Consider the following 20563-nt stretch of genomic DNA (forward strand, 5'->3'; position numbering starts at 1 on the left):
CTCCTGATAATCTTCTCCATGACTTTGCATACTATACACATCAGTGACACTGGTCTATAGTTTAGTGCCTTGTTTCAGTCTCCTTTCTTAAAAATGGGAACTACATTTGCCGTCTTTCATACCTCAGGTAGTTGCCCAGTTTTGAGGGATGTGTTGAAGATCATGGTTAGTGACACACACAGCGTCTCTGCTCCCTCTCTAAGGATCCACAGGGAGATGTTGTCCGTCCCATCGCCTTTGAGGTATCAAGGTCACTTAGCAGCTTCTTCACCTCCTCCTCAGTTTTGTGTGTGTGTGTGTGTGTGTGTGTGTGTGTGTGTGTGTGTGTGTGTGTGTGTGTGTGTGTGTGTGTGTGTGTGTGTGTACTCACCTATTTGTACTCACCTATTTGTGGTTGCAGGGGTCGAGTCCTAGCTCCTGGCCCCGCCTCTTCACCGGTTGCTACTAGACCCTCTCTCTCCCCGCTCCATGAGCTTTATCAAACCTCGTCTTAAAACTGTGTATGGTTCCTGCCTCCACTACGTCATTTTCTAGGCTATTCCACTGCCTTACAACTCTATGACTGAAGAAATACTTCCTACTATCTCTCTGACTCATTTGTGTCTTCAACTTCCAACTGTGGCCTCTTGTTTCTGTGTCCCCTCCCTGGAACATCCTGTCCTTGTCCACCTTGTCTATTCCACGCAGTATTTTATATGTCGTTATCATGTCTCCCCTGACCCTCCTGTCCTCCAGTGTCGTCAGGCCGATTTCCCTTAATCTTTCTTCATAGGACATTCCCCTTAGCTCTGGAACTAACCTTGTCGCAAACCTTTGTACTTTCTCTAGTTTCTTGACGTGCTTTATCAAGTGCGGGTTCCAAACAGGTGCTGCATACTCCAGTATGGGCCTGACATACACGGTGTACAGTGTCTTGAATGATTCCTTACTAAGGTGTCGGAATGCTGTTCTCAGGTTTGCCAGGCGCCCATATGCTGCAGCAGTTATCTGATTGATGTGTGCTTCCGGAGACATGCTCGGTGTTATACTCACCCCAAGATCTTTCTCCTTGAGTGAGGTTTGCAGTCTTTGGCCACCTAGCCTATACTCTGTCTGTGGTCTTCTGTGCCCTTCCCCTATCTTCATGACTTTGCATTTGGCAGGATTAAATTCGAGAAGCCATTTGCTGGACCAGGTGTCCAGTCTGTCCAGGTCTCTTTGAAGTCCTGCCTGGTCCTCATCAGATTTAATATGTGTATGTGTGTGTGTGTGTGTGTGTGTGTGTGTGTGTGTGTGTGTGTGTGTGTGTGTGTGTGTGTGTGTGTGTGTGTGTGTGTGTGTGTGTGTGTGTACTCACCTAGTTGTACTCACCTAGTTGAGGTTGCGGGGGTCGAGTCCGAGCTCCTGGCCCCGCCTCTTCACTGATCGCTACTAGGTCACTCTCCCCGAGCCGTGAGCTTTATCATACCTCTGTGTGTGTGTGTGTGTGTGTGTGTGTGTGTGTGTGTGTGTGTGTGTGTGTGTGTGTGTGTGTGTGTGTGTGTGTGTGTGTGTGTGTGTGTGTAGCAATATAAATTACATGTCAAAACATCAGAGCTGAAACAGTTCACATATAACCCAAACAAATAGATACATGTACACATACAGTATATTTCAAGAGCTTTAACAGAAACTACTGTACTATTATATATGCTGGATTATTACAATATACAGTAGGACCCCTGTATCTGTGGTGGATAAGTTCCAAGGACCTACCATGGATAATGAAACAGTAGATAGTAGCAAACCCTATATATAAGTTTTTTCATTTACATACATACTTATTACTTAGTTTAATTGATAAATTATGCACAAGTGGAGAATTCTCACTTTTTCACTGATGGGAAGCACTTCACAGCTTCTCTTAGGCTTCGAAGAACTTCCATCACTACTTTTGCACTTTCTGATCATTATTAAGCAAATTAAGGCTATATTTTCTGGGCCACGGTAAACAATGGATAACTGAAACTGTGGATACCAAACCTGCGGATATGGGGGTCCTATTATAATTAAGAAAAGGTTAATTTGTATGGCAGTTGTAACAAACAAACCCTGATTCCTTCAGAGGCACCAGCACAGAGGATTATATTTTCCCAGTTGGAAGGAAAGCCATCCCGCCTCTCGATATATTCTGCCACGTGGTGTCTGATGATCTCGATGCCAGGAGAGTCACTGTAGGAGCCCAGGGAACCACCTTTGCAGCCATTCAGTATGGCACGGGCACGCTCCTTGGCATCAGAGGGAATGAAGGGGTCATCCATAAGGGATGGCATCAAACACAGAGACACCACCTAAGAACAGAGCAAATATTAACTTTTTGTGCAATGAATGAATAGAACATAGATGATTTAATAACATTAAGGTATAAATAGTAACCTGTATTAACAGAAGCCTCTACAGTCTTTGTTAATCAATCAATCAATTTTATTTCTTTGCAAGTAGTACAGTACATTGAGATTATGTATTTACAATAATGAGTTGCAGTGCAAAGAGAGCCTCTATCATGCCTAGGCATTATGGGCAGACTTAATTTAATGACTTACTGACTACTTAATACTAAAGAATTTATCATAGTTTAAGTTGTACAATAGTTTCAAAAGTAAATATTTAAATTATATTATGGGAATATAACATTGTGATTTGCTGTAAGTAGTTTATGGTATGGAATGTTTTACTTTCATCAGTCCAAAAATCAATAAAGCAATTTTTCAATTATAAATATGAAGGGAAGTTTGAGAACCAATAATTAAAAACAGAACCTATAAATCTTGCTGATAAATTATTGACCAAACTGCAAAATTATTATTATAGCGATGCATGACTTATGGGTTTACTGCTAAAGGCGCTTATAATAGTTATGTAATAATGTTGATAGAATTACCGACAATATGTAAAGTAAAAGGACACAAGTGCAGCTAATGTGACATTTTTATTGTGGTGAAACGTTGCCACAATAAAAATGTCACATTAGCTGCACTTGTGTCCTTTTACTTTACATATAATAATTATTATTATTATTACCTACATTAGTAGCGAGTGCTAAACCTGCAAGGGCTGTTCAGCACTTGGAGAATAAGAGGCAATCAAGTGCTAGCCAAGGGAGGATAGGTTCAATTACTTGGAGCTAGAGCCTCTCACTGCCATCAAAAAATAACCATTTTTTTTAATCGTGACATACAAAATTACTTCAAGGAAGGTGCCTTGATGCTGAAGTGCTTTTAATCTGTGGGATTAGAGCTAGCCTCCCCTTGATTAATATTAAATGCTACCTATTCCCCAAGTGTTGCATAATGCTTAGGGGTTTCAGCTCTTCCCATGAATACAACAATGATATTCCAACAGTAAATCTACTCATGCCCCCAAGCTGTCCCTTGTCAAATTTTCAATGTGAATATGCGAGTATATATTGATATATAAAGCTAATAATGTGTTGCTACAATGTAAATGAAGGTTGGTGCGAAAGGGTAACATTAAAAACACAAAAGGCTATACACAAACAAGTACTAGGAAAAACACTATCAAACAACAGATAATAATTGACTATTTCTAACAATATACAGTGGACCCCCGGTTAACGAACTTTTTTCATTCCAGTAGTATGTTCAGGTGCCAGTACTGACCGAATTTTTTCCCATAAGGAATATTGTGAAGTAGATTAGTCCATTTCAGACCCCCCAAACATACACGTACAAACGCACTTACATAAATACACTTACATAATTGGTCGCATTTGGAGGTGATCGTTAAGCGGGGGTCCACTGTACTGCCACGGTAAATAGAAAGGTCAATTATAAACTATTACTACAATATTGGTATCACAATATCTGAAGCAAGGGCATGAGCCACAATTAAAAATGAGTAATAAAATCAACATGTACTCCAGTACCTACCAAGAAACAATTGGTAGCAAACAATATTAAAGGGCAAAATACGCGTAAATAAATCCATAGGGACAAATCTTAAGAATTTCAACAAAACTTGGATTCTACTCTCACAGGTAAACAAATAGGTAAGTAATCCTTCCCACTATATATATAACCATACCCACATCCTGCAGGATACACACACCAAAAGGGTACATCTAAAAATTATATATATATATACTCCATTCTACTGATTACACAGCAACACAGTAAATGACCATATGACCTGTCCTGATAAGTTATGGCAGGAAAAGAGGGACTACAAATGTATAAATTCAAGGATTATGTGGAGTAAAATAAAGATTGGATGTGAAAAGTGGGTTATAGTAAGTGTGTATGCACCTGGAGAAGAGAGAAGTGTAGGGGAGAGAGAGAGATTCTGGGAAATGTTGAGTGAATGCGTGGGGAGTTTTGAATCAAGTGTGAGAGAAATGGTGGTTGGGGATTTCAATGCTAAAGTCTTTGTAATACTCATTTGTACTAAATTGTTATCTGTTTTACAATAATTTTTGTACCACTGAATATATCATTGCTTAGTTAATCTTAATTTTAAGCCTGCCCATAATGCTCTGCATACCAGGGGCTTTGGCATGCTGCACTTTAAAAATTGTATTCCTTGTACTTCTCTATCATGTTCAAATTAAATAAATAAATAAATAAATAAATACTGTTTGTACAGCAATGCATGCAACCATACGACCTGTTTTTGTAATACTCATTTGTGCTTGTTATCTGTTTACAATAATGTTTTACCACTGAATACTTCATTGCTTAGTTAAATAAAGTTAATTTTAAGCCTGCCTGTAATGCTATGCATTCAAGTGGCTTTGGCATGCTGCATTTAACTGTATTCTTTTGTACTTCACTGTATCATGTTCAAATTAATAAATAAATAAATATATATAAGAGTAATTGTTTTACATGATGGTAGGATTGCTGGTGTCTTTTGTCTGTCTCATAAATATGCAAGATTACAGGCATGTCTTGCTACTTCTACTTACACTTAGGTCACACTACACATACATGTACACGTTTATTTATACACACTCATCTGAGTTTTCTTTGATTTTATCTTAATAGTTCTTGGTCTTATTACTTTTCCTTTTATATCCATGGGGAAGTGGAATAAGAATCTTTCCTCCGTGAGCCATGCGTGTTGTAAAAGTCAACTAAAATGCCGGGAACAATGGGCTAGTAATCCCTTTTCCTGTAAAGATTACTAAAAAGAATAAGAAGAAGAAAATTGTCAAAGTGGGAAGTCTGAATATGCGTGGATGTTGTGCAAATGATAAGAAAGAGATGATTATGGATCTTATGAATGAGAAGAAACTGGATGTCCTGGCTTTAAGTGAAACAAAGCTGAAGGGGGGGGGGAGAGTTTCAATGGAGAGGAATAAATGGGATTAGGTCAGGGGTTTCAAATAGAGTTAGAGCTAAAGAAGGAGTAGCAATAATGTTGAAGGATAAGTTATGGCAGGAAAAGAGGGACTACAAATGTATAAATTCAAGGATTATGTGGAGTAAAATAAAGATTGGATGTGAAAAGTGGGTTATAGTAAGTGTGTATGCACCTGGAGAAGAGAGAAGTGTAGGGGAGAGAGAGAGATTCTGGGAAATGTTGAGTGAATGCGTGGGGAGTTTTGAATCAAGTGTGAGAGAAATGGTGGTTGGGGATTTCAATGCTAAAGTGGGTAAAAATGTTATGGAGGGAGTAGTAGGTAAATTTGGGGTGCCAGGGGTAAATGTAAATGGGGAGCCTTTAATTGAGCTATGTGTAGAAAGAAATTTGGTAATAAGTAATACATATTTTATGAAAAAGAGGATAAATAAATATACAAGGTATGATGTAGCACGTAATGAAAGTAGTTTGTTAAATTATGTATTGGTGGATAAAAGGTTGATGGGTAGGCTCCAGGATGTACATGTTTATAGAGGGGCAACTGATATATCGGATCATTATTTAGTTGTAGCTACAGTTAGAGTAAGAGGTAGATGGGAAAAGAGGAAGGTGGCAACAAGTAAGAGGGAGGTGAAAGTGTATAAATTAAGGGAGGAGGAAGTTCGGGAGAGATATAAGCGACTATTGGCAGAAAGGTGGGCTAGTGCAAAGATGAGTAGTGGGGGGGTTGAAGAGGGTTGGAATAGTTTTAAAAATGCAGTATTAGAATGTGGGGCAGAAGTTTGTGGTTATAGGAGGGTGGGGGCAGGAGGAAAGAGGAGTGATTGGTGGAATGATGAAGTAAAGGGTGTGATAAAAGAGAAAAAGGTAGCTTATGAGAGGTTTTTACAAAGCAGAAGTGTTATAAGAAGAGCAGAGTATATGGAGAGTAAAAGAAAGGTGAAGAGAGTGGTGAGAGAGTGCAAAAGGAGAGCAGATGATAGAGTGGGAGAGGCACTGTCAAGAAATTTTAATGAAAATAAGAAAAAATTTTGGAGTGAGTTAAACAAGAAAGCCTAGGGAAAGTATGGATTTGTCAGTTAAAAACAGAGTAGGGGAGTTAGTAGATGGGGAGAGGGAGGTATTAGGTAGATGGCGAGAATATTTTGAGGAACTTTTAAATGTTGAGGAAGAAAGGGAGGCGGTAATTTCATGCACTGGCCAGGGAGGTATACCATCTTTTAGGAGTGAAGAAGAGCAGAATGTAAGTGTGGTGGAGGTACGTGAGGCATTACGTAGAATGAAAGGGGGTAAAGCAGCTGGAACTGATGGGATCATGACAGAAATGTTAAAAGCAGTGTTGGAGTGGTTGGTACTTTTGTTTAATAAATGTATGAAAGAGGGGAAGGTACCTAGGGATTGGCGGAGAGCATGTATAGTCCCTTTACATAAAGGGAAAGGGGACAAAAGAGATTGTAAAAATTATAGAGGAATAAGTTTACTGAGTATACCAGGAAAAGTATACGGTAGGGTTATAATTGAAAGAATTAGAGGTAAGACAGAATGTAGGATTGCGGATGAGCAGGGAGGTTTCAGAGTGGGTAGGGGATGTGTAGATCAAGTGTTTACATTTAAGCATATATGTGAACAGTATTCAGATAAAGGTAGGGAAGTTTTTATTGCATTTATGGATTTAGAAAAGGCATATGATAGAGTGGATAGAGGAGCAATGTGGCAGATGTTGCAAGTATATGGAATAGGTGGTAAGTTACTAAATGCTGTAAAGAGCTTTTATGAGGATAGTGATGCTCAGGTTAGGGTGTGTAGAAGAGAGGGAGATTACTTCCCGGTAAAAGTAGGTCTTAGACAGGGATGTGTAATGTCACCATGGTTGTTTAATATATTTATAGATGGGGTTGTAAAAGAAGTAAATGCTAGGGTGTTCAGGAGAGGGGTGGGATTAAATTATGGGGAATCAAATTCAAAATGGGAATTGACACAGTTACTTTTTGCTGATGATACTGTGCTTATGGGAGATTCTAAAGAAAAATTGCAAAGGTTAGTGGATGAGTTTGAGAATGTGTGTAAAGGTAGAAAGTTGAAAGTGAACATAGAAAAGAGTAAGGTGATGAGGTTATCAAATGATTTAGATAAAGAAAAATTGGATATCAAATTGGGGAGGAGGAGTATGGAAGAAGTGAATGTTTTCAGATACTTGGGAGTTGACATGTCGGCAGATGGATTTATGAAGGATGAGGTTAATCATAGAATTGATGAGGGAAAAAAGATGAGTGGTGTGTTGAGGTATATGTGGAGTCAAAAAACGTTATCTATGGAGGCAAAGAAGGGAATGTATGAAAGTATAGTAGTACCAACACTCTTATATGGATGTGAAGCTTGGGTGGTAAATGCAGCAGCGAGGAGACGGTTGGAGGCAGTGGAGATGTCCTGTCTAAGGGCAATGTGTGGTGTAAATATTATGCAGAAAATTCGGAGTGTGGAAATTAGGAGAAGGTGTGGAGTTAATAAAAGCATTAGTCAGAGGGCAGAAGAGGGGTTGTTGAGGTGGTTTGGTCATTTAGAGAGAATGGATCAAAGTAGAATGACATGGAAAGCATATAAATCTATAGGGGAAGGAAGGAGGGGTAGGGGTCGTCCTCGAAAGGGTTGGAAAGAGGGGGTAAAGGAGGTTTTTTGGGCGAGGGGCTTGGACTTCCAGCAAGCGTGCATGAGCATGTTAGATAGGAGTGAATGGAGACGAATGATACTTGGGACCTAACGATCTGTTGGAGTGTGAGCAGGGTAATATTTAGTGAAGGGATTCAGGGAAACCGGTTATTTTCATATAGTCGGACTTGAGTCCTGGAAATGGGAAGTACAATGCCTGCACTTTAATGGAGGGGTTTGGGATATTGGCAGTTTGCAGGGATATGTTGTGTATCTTTATACGTATATGCTTCTATAGTGTTGTATTTCTGAGCACCTCTGCAAAAGCAGTGATAATGTGTGAGTGTGGTGAAAGTGTTGAATGATGATGAAAGTAGTATTTTCTTTTTTGGGGATTTTCTTTCTTTTTTCGGTCACCCTGCCTCGGTGGGAGACGGCCGACTTGTTGAAAAAAAAAAATATATATATATATACATGTATGTCGTGCCGAATAGGCAGAACTTGCGATCTTAGCTTAAATAGCAACACTCATCTTGCCATAAAGGACAAGTGAAAATTTGTGTATGCAATAATTTCGCCAAAATCATTCTGAACCTAATGAAAAAAATATATTTCACTGTGTTTGTTTAATATTAAATTATTGTAAACAAATCTAAAATATATTTATTTGGGTTAGGCTAAAATAAATTGCGCTTGTTATAATAATGTTAGGTAAGTTTTCTAAGATTCTTTTGGTGCAAAATTATAATTTTTTACATGAACATTAATGAAAAAAATATATATTTAAACGTATAGGAGAAAATTTCAGAAAGGAATTAATTTTAAATAAGTTCTTGCTAATTGACCAGTTTTACATATTCAGCACGACATATATGACATTATACGTATATGTATGTATGTGTATATATATATGTGTATATATATATATATATATATATATATATATATATATATATATATATATATATATATATATATATATATATATATATACATACATACATACATACATACATACAACAAAGATTAAAAGAATGCCTATCGACAAGGCTGCCCTGGGCTTATGTCGATAATGATACATACACCTGGGGTGATGCCCGAGGGATGATTTACTGTCGTTGGGGTATTCAGTTCATCAGTCTTGATGGACCGATCATCTCAAACTACTACTTCATGTCTTCCACCATCTCCAAAATTATTCTCTGTATTTGACTAATAATGCCACTGGTTAGCATAACGTTTCCACATTAAAGAAACTCAAGTGTTACTCAATGTGTCTTAATCATCCACTTGTTAGTTTTCATACCACTGATTATATATATAATCATGGGGGAGCGCTAAACCCATAGAGCTTATACAGCGCCTGTGGGGGGGAAGGTATTCAGGCTTAATTCAGGGAACTAGAGCACAGATCCAATTCTCTAGATCAAGAGCCCCTCACCAGCGTCAAGGAACCTCCCTTGAGGGGACTGATATACATGAAAATAGGTCACTGTTTACGGTCTGCAAAAGCAGTATACATGGCCGGATTACCGCATAGGCAAACTAGGCATTTGCCTAGGGCCCTGCGGTCCAAGGGGTTCAGGGGCTCATCCAAGACTGCGCACATGGTGCAAGTGCAAAGGGGTCCCTACCTAAAAAGTTCAAGTGTTTGGAGAGTAAAATTTATTTTTAAAAATTAATCAAAACAAAAATAAATAACACTTCCAGCTACTAACTGTGAAGGAGAACGTTCATTTTCTGTTTTGAAAAGAGTGAAAAACCAGCTCCGTTCAACAATGAGTCAAGACAAATTGTGTAACCTAGCCTTGTTGACCATTGAGTCTGATCTAACAAGAAATGTTGATTTTCAGAATATAATTGATGATTTTGCCAATATGAAATCCAGAAAAAAGTTTATTTAAGAAGTGCCTGTGAATATAAACAATTCTTTACTTTCTTGAGTTTATATGATTTGATAGTCTTATGCATGATGCAATGATAACAATGGTCAGTGATTTATAAAGGGAATAATAGTGCTGTAGTGGTTATGCTGAATATAATAGGTACATGATGTCACAACTTTAATAGCCTAATCTAGTAATACTATGCTGTCTTGAGTTTATTCTCTAAAATGCATGATTTAAAAAGATAGTTATAATGGCTGTTGGTAAATGGTTTTGGTTGTCTTGATGTACTTTCCCTATTAAATTTAATCTAAATAGCCAGAATGTATTTAATTAGACCTTAAACAGGCTCACACCGACCCCCCACCCCCACCCCACCCCCAAGCTGGAAGGGGTCGCTTCGCTTACCCGTAACTCAAAGGGGCCCCGCCAATCTGAATAGCCTAGGACCCGGGGACTTCTTAATCTGGCCCTGGCAGTATAGGCTATCAGGTAGCAGTTATAACGCATGATTTATATGTAAACTGAAAGTTTTGGGATTCTTTTGCTTAATGGCTAAACGTTCTCAGACGATTAGAGGAAGCCATAGCTGAAGCCAAGATGAACATATCAGCAAGTGACGGTAAGATAAGATAAGATAAGATTTCGTTCGGATTTTTAACCCCGGAGGGTTAGCCACCCAGGATAACCCAAGAAAGTCAGTGCGTCATCGAGGACTGTCTAACTTATTTCCATTGGGGTCCTTAATCTTGTCCCCCAGGATGCGACCCACACCAGTCGACTAACACCCAGGTACCTATTTGCTGCTAGGTGAACAGGACAACAGGTGTAAGGAAACGTGTCGAAATTTTTCCACCCGCCGGGAATCGAACCCCCGCGGGCCCTCCGTGTGTGAAGCGGGAGCGTTAGCCACCAGGCCACCGGGCCACCACTCCGAGTCATCTCTCAATGGGAAGCAGCGCGAAAATGAAACTGGCATCAAGAAGACTGGGCTCCACAGCATGATGGTCTGGTAAGAGACCAAGAAGAATATGTGCCCGATGAAAATTAAACCTAAAAATCGACAGGATTGTACTGTCGCGACCAATAAACAAAGGATGACCTACCGGCAGCCCCGAACCCAGTCAACCTCCAAGTCTAACTGTAATATTATTCACGCTTAGCACTAGACCCGTTTGGGCTATTCAGTGCAAATAGTGAAGGCTCGATCTTCCGTCCGCTAAGCATGAGAGAGACTACCTATCTGTACAAAGAACCGTCTAAAGATGTAGCCCGACTTAGAATGATAAAGTTCCTGGTGGGCGAAAAGTCTCCATATAAAATATCCTAGTTACAGTCTGTCTTTCATACATACATACCGATATTAATGCCAAACCATACCCCGGCCAGGATTGAACCCGCGGTCAGAGAGTCTCAAAACTCCAGACCGCGGGTTCAATCCCGACCGGGGTATGGTTTGTTTGCAATCGTGTCATTACGATTTCGTGAGTCGAGTGATATTAATGCCCTTTTCTAACCTCAGCTATTCATCCGTTCAGCGCTTAACGGACGCAGCATTGAGCTTCCACCACTTCCCAAGCTGAATCATCCAATACCTTCAGCGTTGCATATATTTTATGTCGCTAGCTTCTTTGTAATTATATAACAGTGCCACTTGTAACAAAAATCGAGCCAAACAACAAATGACAGTATTTGTTGTACTATTTGCTACTATGTGACCTTCAATTTGGTATCGGAAGAAAAGCCACTCCACAACGATCTGACGTGGAGTAGCTTTTTTATGTCAATATTACTGAATAAAGCCAAGATCAGTCCTACTGTTATATTGCTTTTGACCGGGTATGACACTAGGAACCTCCCACCCCTCCATCCCCCTGGCAAAATTATTATACATACTCACGGTGAAGCGCTAACTCTTAGGGTCTTACAGCGGCTGGAAAAAGGGAGGTAATGAGGTTTGATTCAAGAGGAAGATAGATGAAATTCCTTGAATCAAGATTACCACGCCATCACTAAGGCATCCATTCCTCTTAAGTGTTTCAAAAGCCAGCGGCTAATCAGTGCAAGCGTACCACAAGGAAGTTTGCCTGGTCCCTTCTTATAACATGTCTACCTCAACGCCCTACTTCACTCATGACAGTATAACATGACTTTCAATATCTCCAATGACCTCCCTGAGATATCAAATTGCACTCACATCTGCCTGGGGCACGCCACGGCAGGTTTCACTGGCTACTGAGACAATACAGACTATTTTGTCATGAGAGAATGATAATGCTACTGGAAGTAGAAGTTTAAATGAAGAGAATGTGAAGAAATATGAAAGCAAGGCAAGGGGCAGCGAGAGAGAGAGAGGGGGGGGAGGGGGGCTGGGGGAGGGAGGGAGTGCGGAAGAGGCACGTTAACATTCACTCTACACTTCCACTCATGGTGACCATGCATCACCACCACGTCCTGTGAAGAGTGACGATGGAAACCAAACAATAACAGCCCTTCCTGCACAGTCAACAAAGGCCGAAGCAGTCTGCACTCCACACCTCTGAAAAGGTGGTGCGGTGGGTAGATGAATAGAGAGAAGGGAGAAACAGAAGAGATAGGAGACACAGAAGAGGGGACAAGTAAAAGGTGGGAGAAAGAGAGAATGGTAACATGATGAAAACTTTTTTTATTATTTTGCAAAACTGAATACATCAGCAATGTGTGCCTACTCTATTCTATATGACAGTCATACAGTGGGAACAAAAGCTGTTTCCCTTGTCATATTCCATCACACAGGAAAGTACATGTATACACTGTGTTAAAGTCTGTCAGCCTGAGTTGAAAGACTTTAGTAGGATAAAGAGGATATCGTCAAGAGTGGTTCATCAACCGCGAAAACTTCAAGGCAAGAAAAAAAAAAGTACATACAGTAAAGAGGGGAATAGATGGCGGCGAGTATGTTAGATTACTGGCTGCATACACAACTATACCAAACACTTGCCAACACTAATACAATATGTACACAAGTGGTGATAAAGACACTAATAGTAGCGAGGTCCTTTACTGGCACCAATAAAGAACTTCACTGCTATTTGTGCCTTATCACCACTTGTCGGGGTTGTGCCTTCTGTCTGTTATATGTTCACCTGAGGAAGCATTTTAATAAACGAAAGAGCAGCAGTATCTAAGAAACTAGTTCCAGAACTATGGGACATAAGAGAAACTAAAAGAATTGAGTCTAACAACCCTGGAGGACAGAAGGACCAGGAGATATAATATACAAAACACTCAGAGGAATTGACAGGGCAGACAGGGACAGGCTGTTTGAGAGGCGGGAAACAAGTATTCGGGGACATAGTTCAAGACAGACGAATCAACAGGGATGTCAGTCTCAGGGTGGTCAGAAAGCGGTATGACCTCTAAGAGGTGGAGGAGGTAGACTCCATACATAGTTTTAAGAATAGACACGACAGGGCCCTTGAGGCTAGGAGAATGAATTTGGCAAGATGCAAGCTGAGAAGCGGCCAAGATCTAAGACTCGACCCATACAGCAAAATATACGTTAGAACACACACTTAGTCCCTATTTTAGGGATTAAATATTCGTGACGTTAATATGCAGGTGAAATGCTGCATTAATTAATGGCCCTACATACAGAGGATAAACTTAGCCTCAATAACACGTCTTAATAAGTCTTCCATCTCGACCTGAATCTCTAACCTAATACGTACTGACTTTTGTATCTACACCCCATGGAGCTCTACGAGGTGTTAGCTAATACACATTATTACCCAACAAGTGGACAACCTTGAGACCAGCGTTATGACGCACCTTGGTAAAGTATATGAATACTGACAATCACATTAACAACGTATACGAATACCTGCAGCCCCAAGATGAGAAAATGGAGAGAAAGACATATTTATGTTTACATAAGAGTGCCAAAAGTGCCAGAACGTTGTTCTGCCACACGTGTATGCCTCATCTCACTATCTCCATTCTACTTTCCTCTCTCCCAAGACACCTGGTTGATAACCGATCAATCAAGCTCAATCAGCTCAACTGATCACGACCCGATCTAGTACACCTCGAGTACATAACATATCCCAGGTATATAGCACACCACAGGTACCACAAAAAAATATATGCTTGCATTAGAATTTAGCAAATCAAAGATATGCAGACAGCCATTAAAATGAGAGTTCAGTCAGTTTTTATAAAGGCTTCTTTCTTCATGTCTTTGCTGCCATCTACCATGCATTATGACCTTCAACATGGCGTGTATAACTTCAAGAGTTTTGACTCAATAACACCTGAGGAACGAACCAATGGATGGCATATTAAACGAATTAATGGATGACATATTGAACTTGGATATTAGCAAATGGATACAGAGTGGACTTGTCAAGTGTGAGATTCTGTATCGACATTTCTCAGTTACATAATGTATACATGGATACATGAGTGAATGTGTATGCATGCTTGAATACTTGTGCACAGTTTTATTTTGTGTACTGTGTGTATTTGAGCGCGCACACAAGATGGAAAAAGGTAGAGTGGGGTCCTCTAAGGATCAGTACTTGAACCATTCCTATTCTTAATATATGTAGATAACCAGCCTAAGGAAAATGAATACTCCTTATCAATGTTTGTGGACGATAAATCTAATGAGAAGAATAAGAGCTTAAGAGAATAAAGACAGGTTACAGGGAGATTGGACAAGCTACAAGGTTTGCCAAATAAGTGGCTATTGGATTTCATCACAAATAAGTGCAAAATCATCTACAGTGGGGGTGAGGAGAAAGGACCGTAAGAGAGTACAGCCTGAGAATTGAGTACCTAAAAATATCACACCAAACTTTCGGCCAAAAGTGCACATGAACCGTATAGCATCAGCAACATATGAGAGGTTAACTAACCGTAAAAATGCCTTCAGGTACCTTAAAGAGTATTTTAGGACTCTGTACAACACACACACAAACCATATGGATCCTATACCTGGCTACACATGTTTGGAAATTACACAAACTCCAAACAAGACTAGTCCTAGAACAAAGAGGTATGAGCTACAAAGAGGGACTAAAGTGAATATAACGAGCCTAGAAGGCAGAACGACCAGGGAACATAATTACGACATGCAAGACACTCAGATGATTTGACAGGGCGAATAGTGATGTTACAAAGTGCTAGATCAGTTTCAGGGTGGTAAATAAATGGAAAGTGCTGGATGTGGAACCAAACTACACAGCTTCAATAGTAGGCATGACAGGGTCCAAGACGATAGGAATCAACAAACACTTAATACATTTCGAGCTGAGATATGTCAAAAATATTTTTGCCACTGGTAGTGTCTTCAAGCTAACCAAGTGAATGACAAGACCAAGTCCCCCTTACTGGGCAACACTAATATTCACACCACCTGACTTTATGACCTTTTGTTTGCAAGACAATAAGGTAAATCTGCAAAACCTGCTTCATTAGTTTCTTCAAAGGACACGTTTTAATATACTATTTTTTCTTTGGTAAAGCTAAGGATATTATGGACATTCACAGGACAATCAAAGAACCCCAATGGAAATAAGTCACTCTGACTTTTTTGGGTTATCCTAGGTTCTCTACACATATGCTGCTATGTATGATAATTTTATGTAACTGTATTTGTGTATACCTGAATAAACTTACACAATCTTCCTGGCTTCTCGGAAATATTACTGTGAAGGGCAATGACCTCCCTTCTCCAAAATATTTCCGCGAGGTGAGCTGTATTTTCTTCACAAATTTATCTTATGAATGCACATCAGTTACGATGTTCATTTATGAACAGTGTACAATTGGGTGTTATATGAAATAAAATCTGGTCTGTAAATCTAGATGACGGGTGAATGTACCACACTGCTGCCAACCTTACAAAATAACGCATCACTCAAGCTACCAACAACACTACCACCATAACCTACATTACCTATGACAAGGACACGGTATAGCAGTGTTTCTGTTTCATGGCCACCATTATTAATGTAAGGACTAACAAAAGTGATATTATTTAACCTGAAAATAAGCTAAAACAAAGTAGTGCTTATAAAAAAAATCAAAAGATACATCACGTGTGGCTTCCACATTACCCAAGATTCTCATCACCCAGGATGTTTTGCTGTTAATAAAGTCTACACTTGCAAAGAAAGAAACAAATAAACACCACCTCAAACTAGTCCTACGGACAAAAATTTACACCAAATCACCACTCACAAAATACATCATGTAATGAAATATTTATACGTAAACAAAATAATTCAGGATTTGTTGTGGCTGCTGCGTTGAGGTTTGGACACTGTTTTGGTCTCGCTGTAGTATTTTACTGCCATGGCGATACAGAAGTAAACAGTAAAAGGAATGTCAGCGTCCCTGACTGCTTTCATAGTTACTATATTGAATGCGTGGTTGTGGTTTACTGGTCAGGAAATAACACTATCTCTTGACACAGGCCTTAAACAGATGATGACCTGGACAGATGGTAAGCTTCCGCTGGCCTACCAAGCTAGATTTCGCACCCACATTTACAAATATATACAAATCATTACATAGCAGTGAATACTGAGATGCAACTTTTTGTAGTAATAAAAATTATAATTCTTAGTTCTTACATCATAACTGTGTACTATCAAATTCAACATAATTTATAGTTTCCTAGCCAAAGAGGTTAGAAGGAAGAACGGAGATGTACACTCTAGGAGGTACAAATATCAGTGAAAGAAAATGTACGAGGGTCAACATCACATCTAATACGTTGCCGAAGATGTTCCTAGTGTAACTTCAGCATAGGCGAGACAAACTGCTCAGAACAGCGTTCGGGGATCTAAAGAATTCGTCAGTTTATTGTTTTAAACGTACAGGTTAGTCGGAGAGCTGATTATGATGCATTATGTGGTCTAAAAGAACCCAAAATGACAAACTTAAAGGGGCAAAAGGAATTAGAGGAGACATGGTTAGAACACACAAAAGATCAAGATGATTTGGCAGGGCAAACAAGGACGGGCAGACTAAATTGTTAGGCTCAGGGACAAAGGGGGCCTGGTAGAAACTCAAGGAACTGATAAGCAATAAGGCGGCTAGGAAGAAATTCTTTGATATCAGGGTGGTAGAAAATGGAATGCAGTGAATGAAGAAATCGAGAAAAACTCCATACACAGTTTCAAGCCCTAAGAGTAAGTGAAGTATATCCAAAAGCTTAAACTACTAAGGCCGGTCGACGTAAATGAAGAAGCAAAGTCAGGAGTCGAATTCGACTCCTGTCAATAAAAATTAGGGAGTGCAAACACAGACATCAACGCCAAGCTGTAGGAAGAAAAAGACGAGCAACAGGATAGGTCAGGCCGGCATACACGTTAATCGATGGTGCTGCCGCATTTACCGGTGGCAACCAAAGTTGAAGTGCACCACACGAATACACAAAAATCCGGCAACACCAGGCTGACAAAGTCCCCATTAATCATCATCAGCGGCAGTCGTACCGTCAACCCGACGCAGTATAGGAAAGTCAAAAACACAACATTAGATTTCCTACCCGTCATACACACACACACACACACACACACACACACACACACACACACACACACACACACACACACACACACACGAGCTGTGACTCGACCTCTGCAACCACATATAAGCGAGTACACACACAATGCGGTCCGGCACAAGACCAGTGGCAGTAAGCAGGAATAGGAACGACTTTCTCGGCCCCACTATTTCCTACGCCAGATCAACACACATTTGTTACAAAATAACAGAGATGCAACGCACACCGCCACTCTTGTAGAATAAGCAACTAGCTTGTCGAAAATATAACTTGACCTTAGATGCAATTTCTTAGTATTGACTAATCATTTTGGAGGTCTGACATCGAGGATGAAAGTCAAAAACAAGTTATGTATATCTAATGATGTAACAGGTTTTAACACGCGGACGGATGGGGGATGGGAGGGGTATCGGTAAGCCAGAGGATGGTATCGGTCGAATCACCAAAGAAAGCTCCATTGAGTGAGTCATCACTTTCCTTTGTACCACCTGAGCTGTTAGTTTACTGCGCATCCGCAGCTCATCATGAGCGGTGGCACAAAATAATTGGATTACAGAGGCCTCAACAGGCCTTTGTCAGACCCCACGGGGCATAGTCACATCTCTGAGATGTAACAGTCATTTTAGAGATTACAGTCTCATCATATAACTAATCAGCCCAATGCAATATGTCGATACAATCAAGAAAATGCAAGTATCTTATCATTACCACGATAAATATAGGCCATTTCTAGTTCACACTTTAAACAAGTGTTTATTCATCCAGACGGTTAAAAATATAAATACAATCTCAAGATATCAGATATCTTTTCAGTTATAATGAAATGTTTTGCCATTTCCTATAAGGCTTGTTTGGCCGTGTCTCTAAATGGATAAATGTGTGTGTGTGTGTGTGTGTGTGTGTGTGTGTGTGTGTGTGTGTGTGTGTGTGTGTGTGTGTGTGTGTGTGTGTGTGTGTGTCCACACACATTTCATGTAACTTGACATCTCCATACAAGCTGTACTACCGAAACGTCGTCTGTAGTTTCCTCTAGAAAATGCGAGTTATTTTTTAATTCTTCCAGCCATTATCGGAACCTTTATTCTTCATGAGATTAATATCCGCGTTAGAATATATTTTCACATTTTCCTCGATAGGCAAAATACTCTTAACCATTACCACAAAAAAATGGATTGTAACTTGCAGTTGAAATCACCATTTATATTACGTGATTTTACCCCACTTGCAGGCCACATGCACATCAACAGTTAACACGCAATTGTACGCGGCACTACGTACATTTTTTTTCTGCCTTTTTCCCCAACAACCAGCCTGGTCTAATTTCATCTAACCCTTTGATCCTAATTCCAACATTATCTTTAAATATCTCAGCATCACGAACCCTTCTGTTGGGTTTTGAGGTCATCAAGAGAAATAGAATTAATCACCCTAGATCAGCACTCCAATTACAAAACTCCCTTTTACTGCTGCATTTATGTGAAACGGTAAACTCGTGTGGTTCATTCAGAGCTAATAGTGGTGGAGACTCGGGCCTGTTTATTAATCGCAAGACTAACCAGCACCTAATTTTACAATACTGTAATCCCGTACGCAAAAGCTGAATCCATGGCATTAATGTGGAACATCACTGCTCGACCAGGTTACTCAGGTCAGTGGGGCGCCGTCATCCGAGTCCTAAACCGAGGGACCACGTCAATATTTGGGTCCAACAGCTGACCGGATATAAACAATGACGCCGGGTGATGGGGGGTTAACCCCTTTTCTCCATGGACACCACCATGAATGTGGGTAATGCTGTACTACAGCAATTCCACAGAAGCCAACTGGCATTCCTAGAGGAGATAAATGATCTTTCAGGAGAGAATGCCATCACGCAAGGCAGTATGGAAGGTAATTTCAATAGTGTAAAGAAAGGCAGTAAATTTAGGGGATATTTGTCTGAATAGTTAATGACCCGTTTAATCCATTAGTATCAGTTACAACCAATACAGTCAGTATCTTAAACGGAAGGAACAGTATTCGATTCCACAGAGGTGAGCCAGCCTGCTGCCCCTGTGCAGCAGCTGGCTTATCTTCCGTTTTTTTTTTTTTAACTACTCGGGTACACGAGTGTTATACCCATTACCCTCGGCAGAGTTAATTAATATATAAATCAGATATATTCCACTTAGCCACTCCCACTTAAGTAGCCATTTAAACACCGACTCTTCTGGAACCCTCTTAAGTTACCAAAGGATGTGAAAAAACCTTATCACTAAGTAACAACTTTCAGAGATTATATTAACAATTTATAATATAATTAAGCCTTTAGGGATAACTCCCAACTACAACAAAAAGGAATACAAAATTATTTATTAATACTAGGATTCAAGTGAATTTAGTATATAAATTGTAGTCTTACTTAAAACTGGGTACCGGGATATTAACCTTAATTTAATTTGTAAGGAGAACTTTATTAATCACTCTCTGGGAAACGGAGAACCGAGTACAAAGAAATGCACTTGCAAGGAAATATGAATTCTCCAATGAATAATACACAATACCACAAGTCTTTGGGTATCTATCTACTTCACACCAAGAGGTTTTTCTCACTCCCACCACCGAAGACCCTCCCTGCTACACGCCTCCACCAAGGCATCCCCAGCTCTTCACCAAACAGGAGACTACCTCTGTCTCCGGCTCCAGCCCTTACTAACCTCTCCTTCCTATAATTAACTACAAAGGGTTTGCAAAATGTCAAGGCCTTCCCGTACTCAAAACTGATTAATATGGATAATCTCACAGTGTGCTGATCTTGTTTACGACACTACTCACACAACGAAAAAGTTACACGTAAGCAATTCTTAGGTGAAGAGACATAACTGTTGAGACATGACCTACATCTGCATACTGACTATAAATTATACAAATAAGTATTCATCACAACCCGCAGTGTGCAGCTGCCCAATGAAATACTACATTTGCAGCGTGGCGTTCCATCATACAAGATGGAAAGTATACATGACTTAATGAAATGTCGCCCTGAGCTCGAAGACTAAGACTTCAGCAGGGCGATGAGGATATCGTCAGCATTCCATTATGGGTTAGTTACCTAAAGGTTATGTATGAAGACTGTTTCGGGGGAGAAGGGGGG

At 39.9% G+C, this 20563-nt stretch overlaps 1 protein-coding gene across 1 annotated transcript in view; it reads right to left on the bottom strand.

Annotated features, from left to right (window-relative positions):
• The window catches only part of LOC128692641 (alanine aminotransferase 1), a 90343-nt gene that overhangs the window by 45673 nt on the left and 24107 nt on the right, over nt 1–20563 (bottom strand). Inside the window, exon 3 of the mRNA XM_070089914.1 lies at nt 2070–2309. Coding sequence (XP_069946015.1) covers nt 2070–2309 — 240 coding nt within the window. The remainder of the gene's footprint in view (nt 1–2069; nt 2310–20563) is intronic.

This window comes from Cherax quadricarinatus, chromosome 30, assembly GCF_038502225.1.
Source record: "Cherax quadricarinatus isolate ZL_2023a chromosome 30, ASM3850222v1, whole genome shotgun sequence".
Taxonomy (NCBI): Eukaryota; Metazoa; Arthropoda; class Malacostraca; order Decapoda; family Parastacidae; genus Cherax; species Cherax quadricarinatus.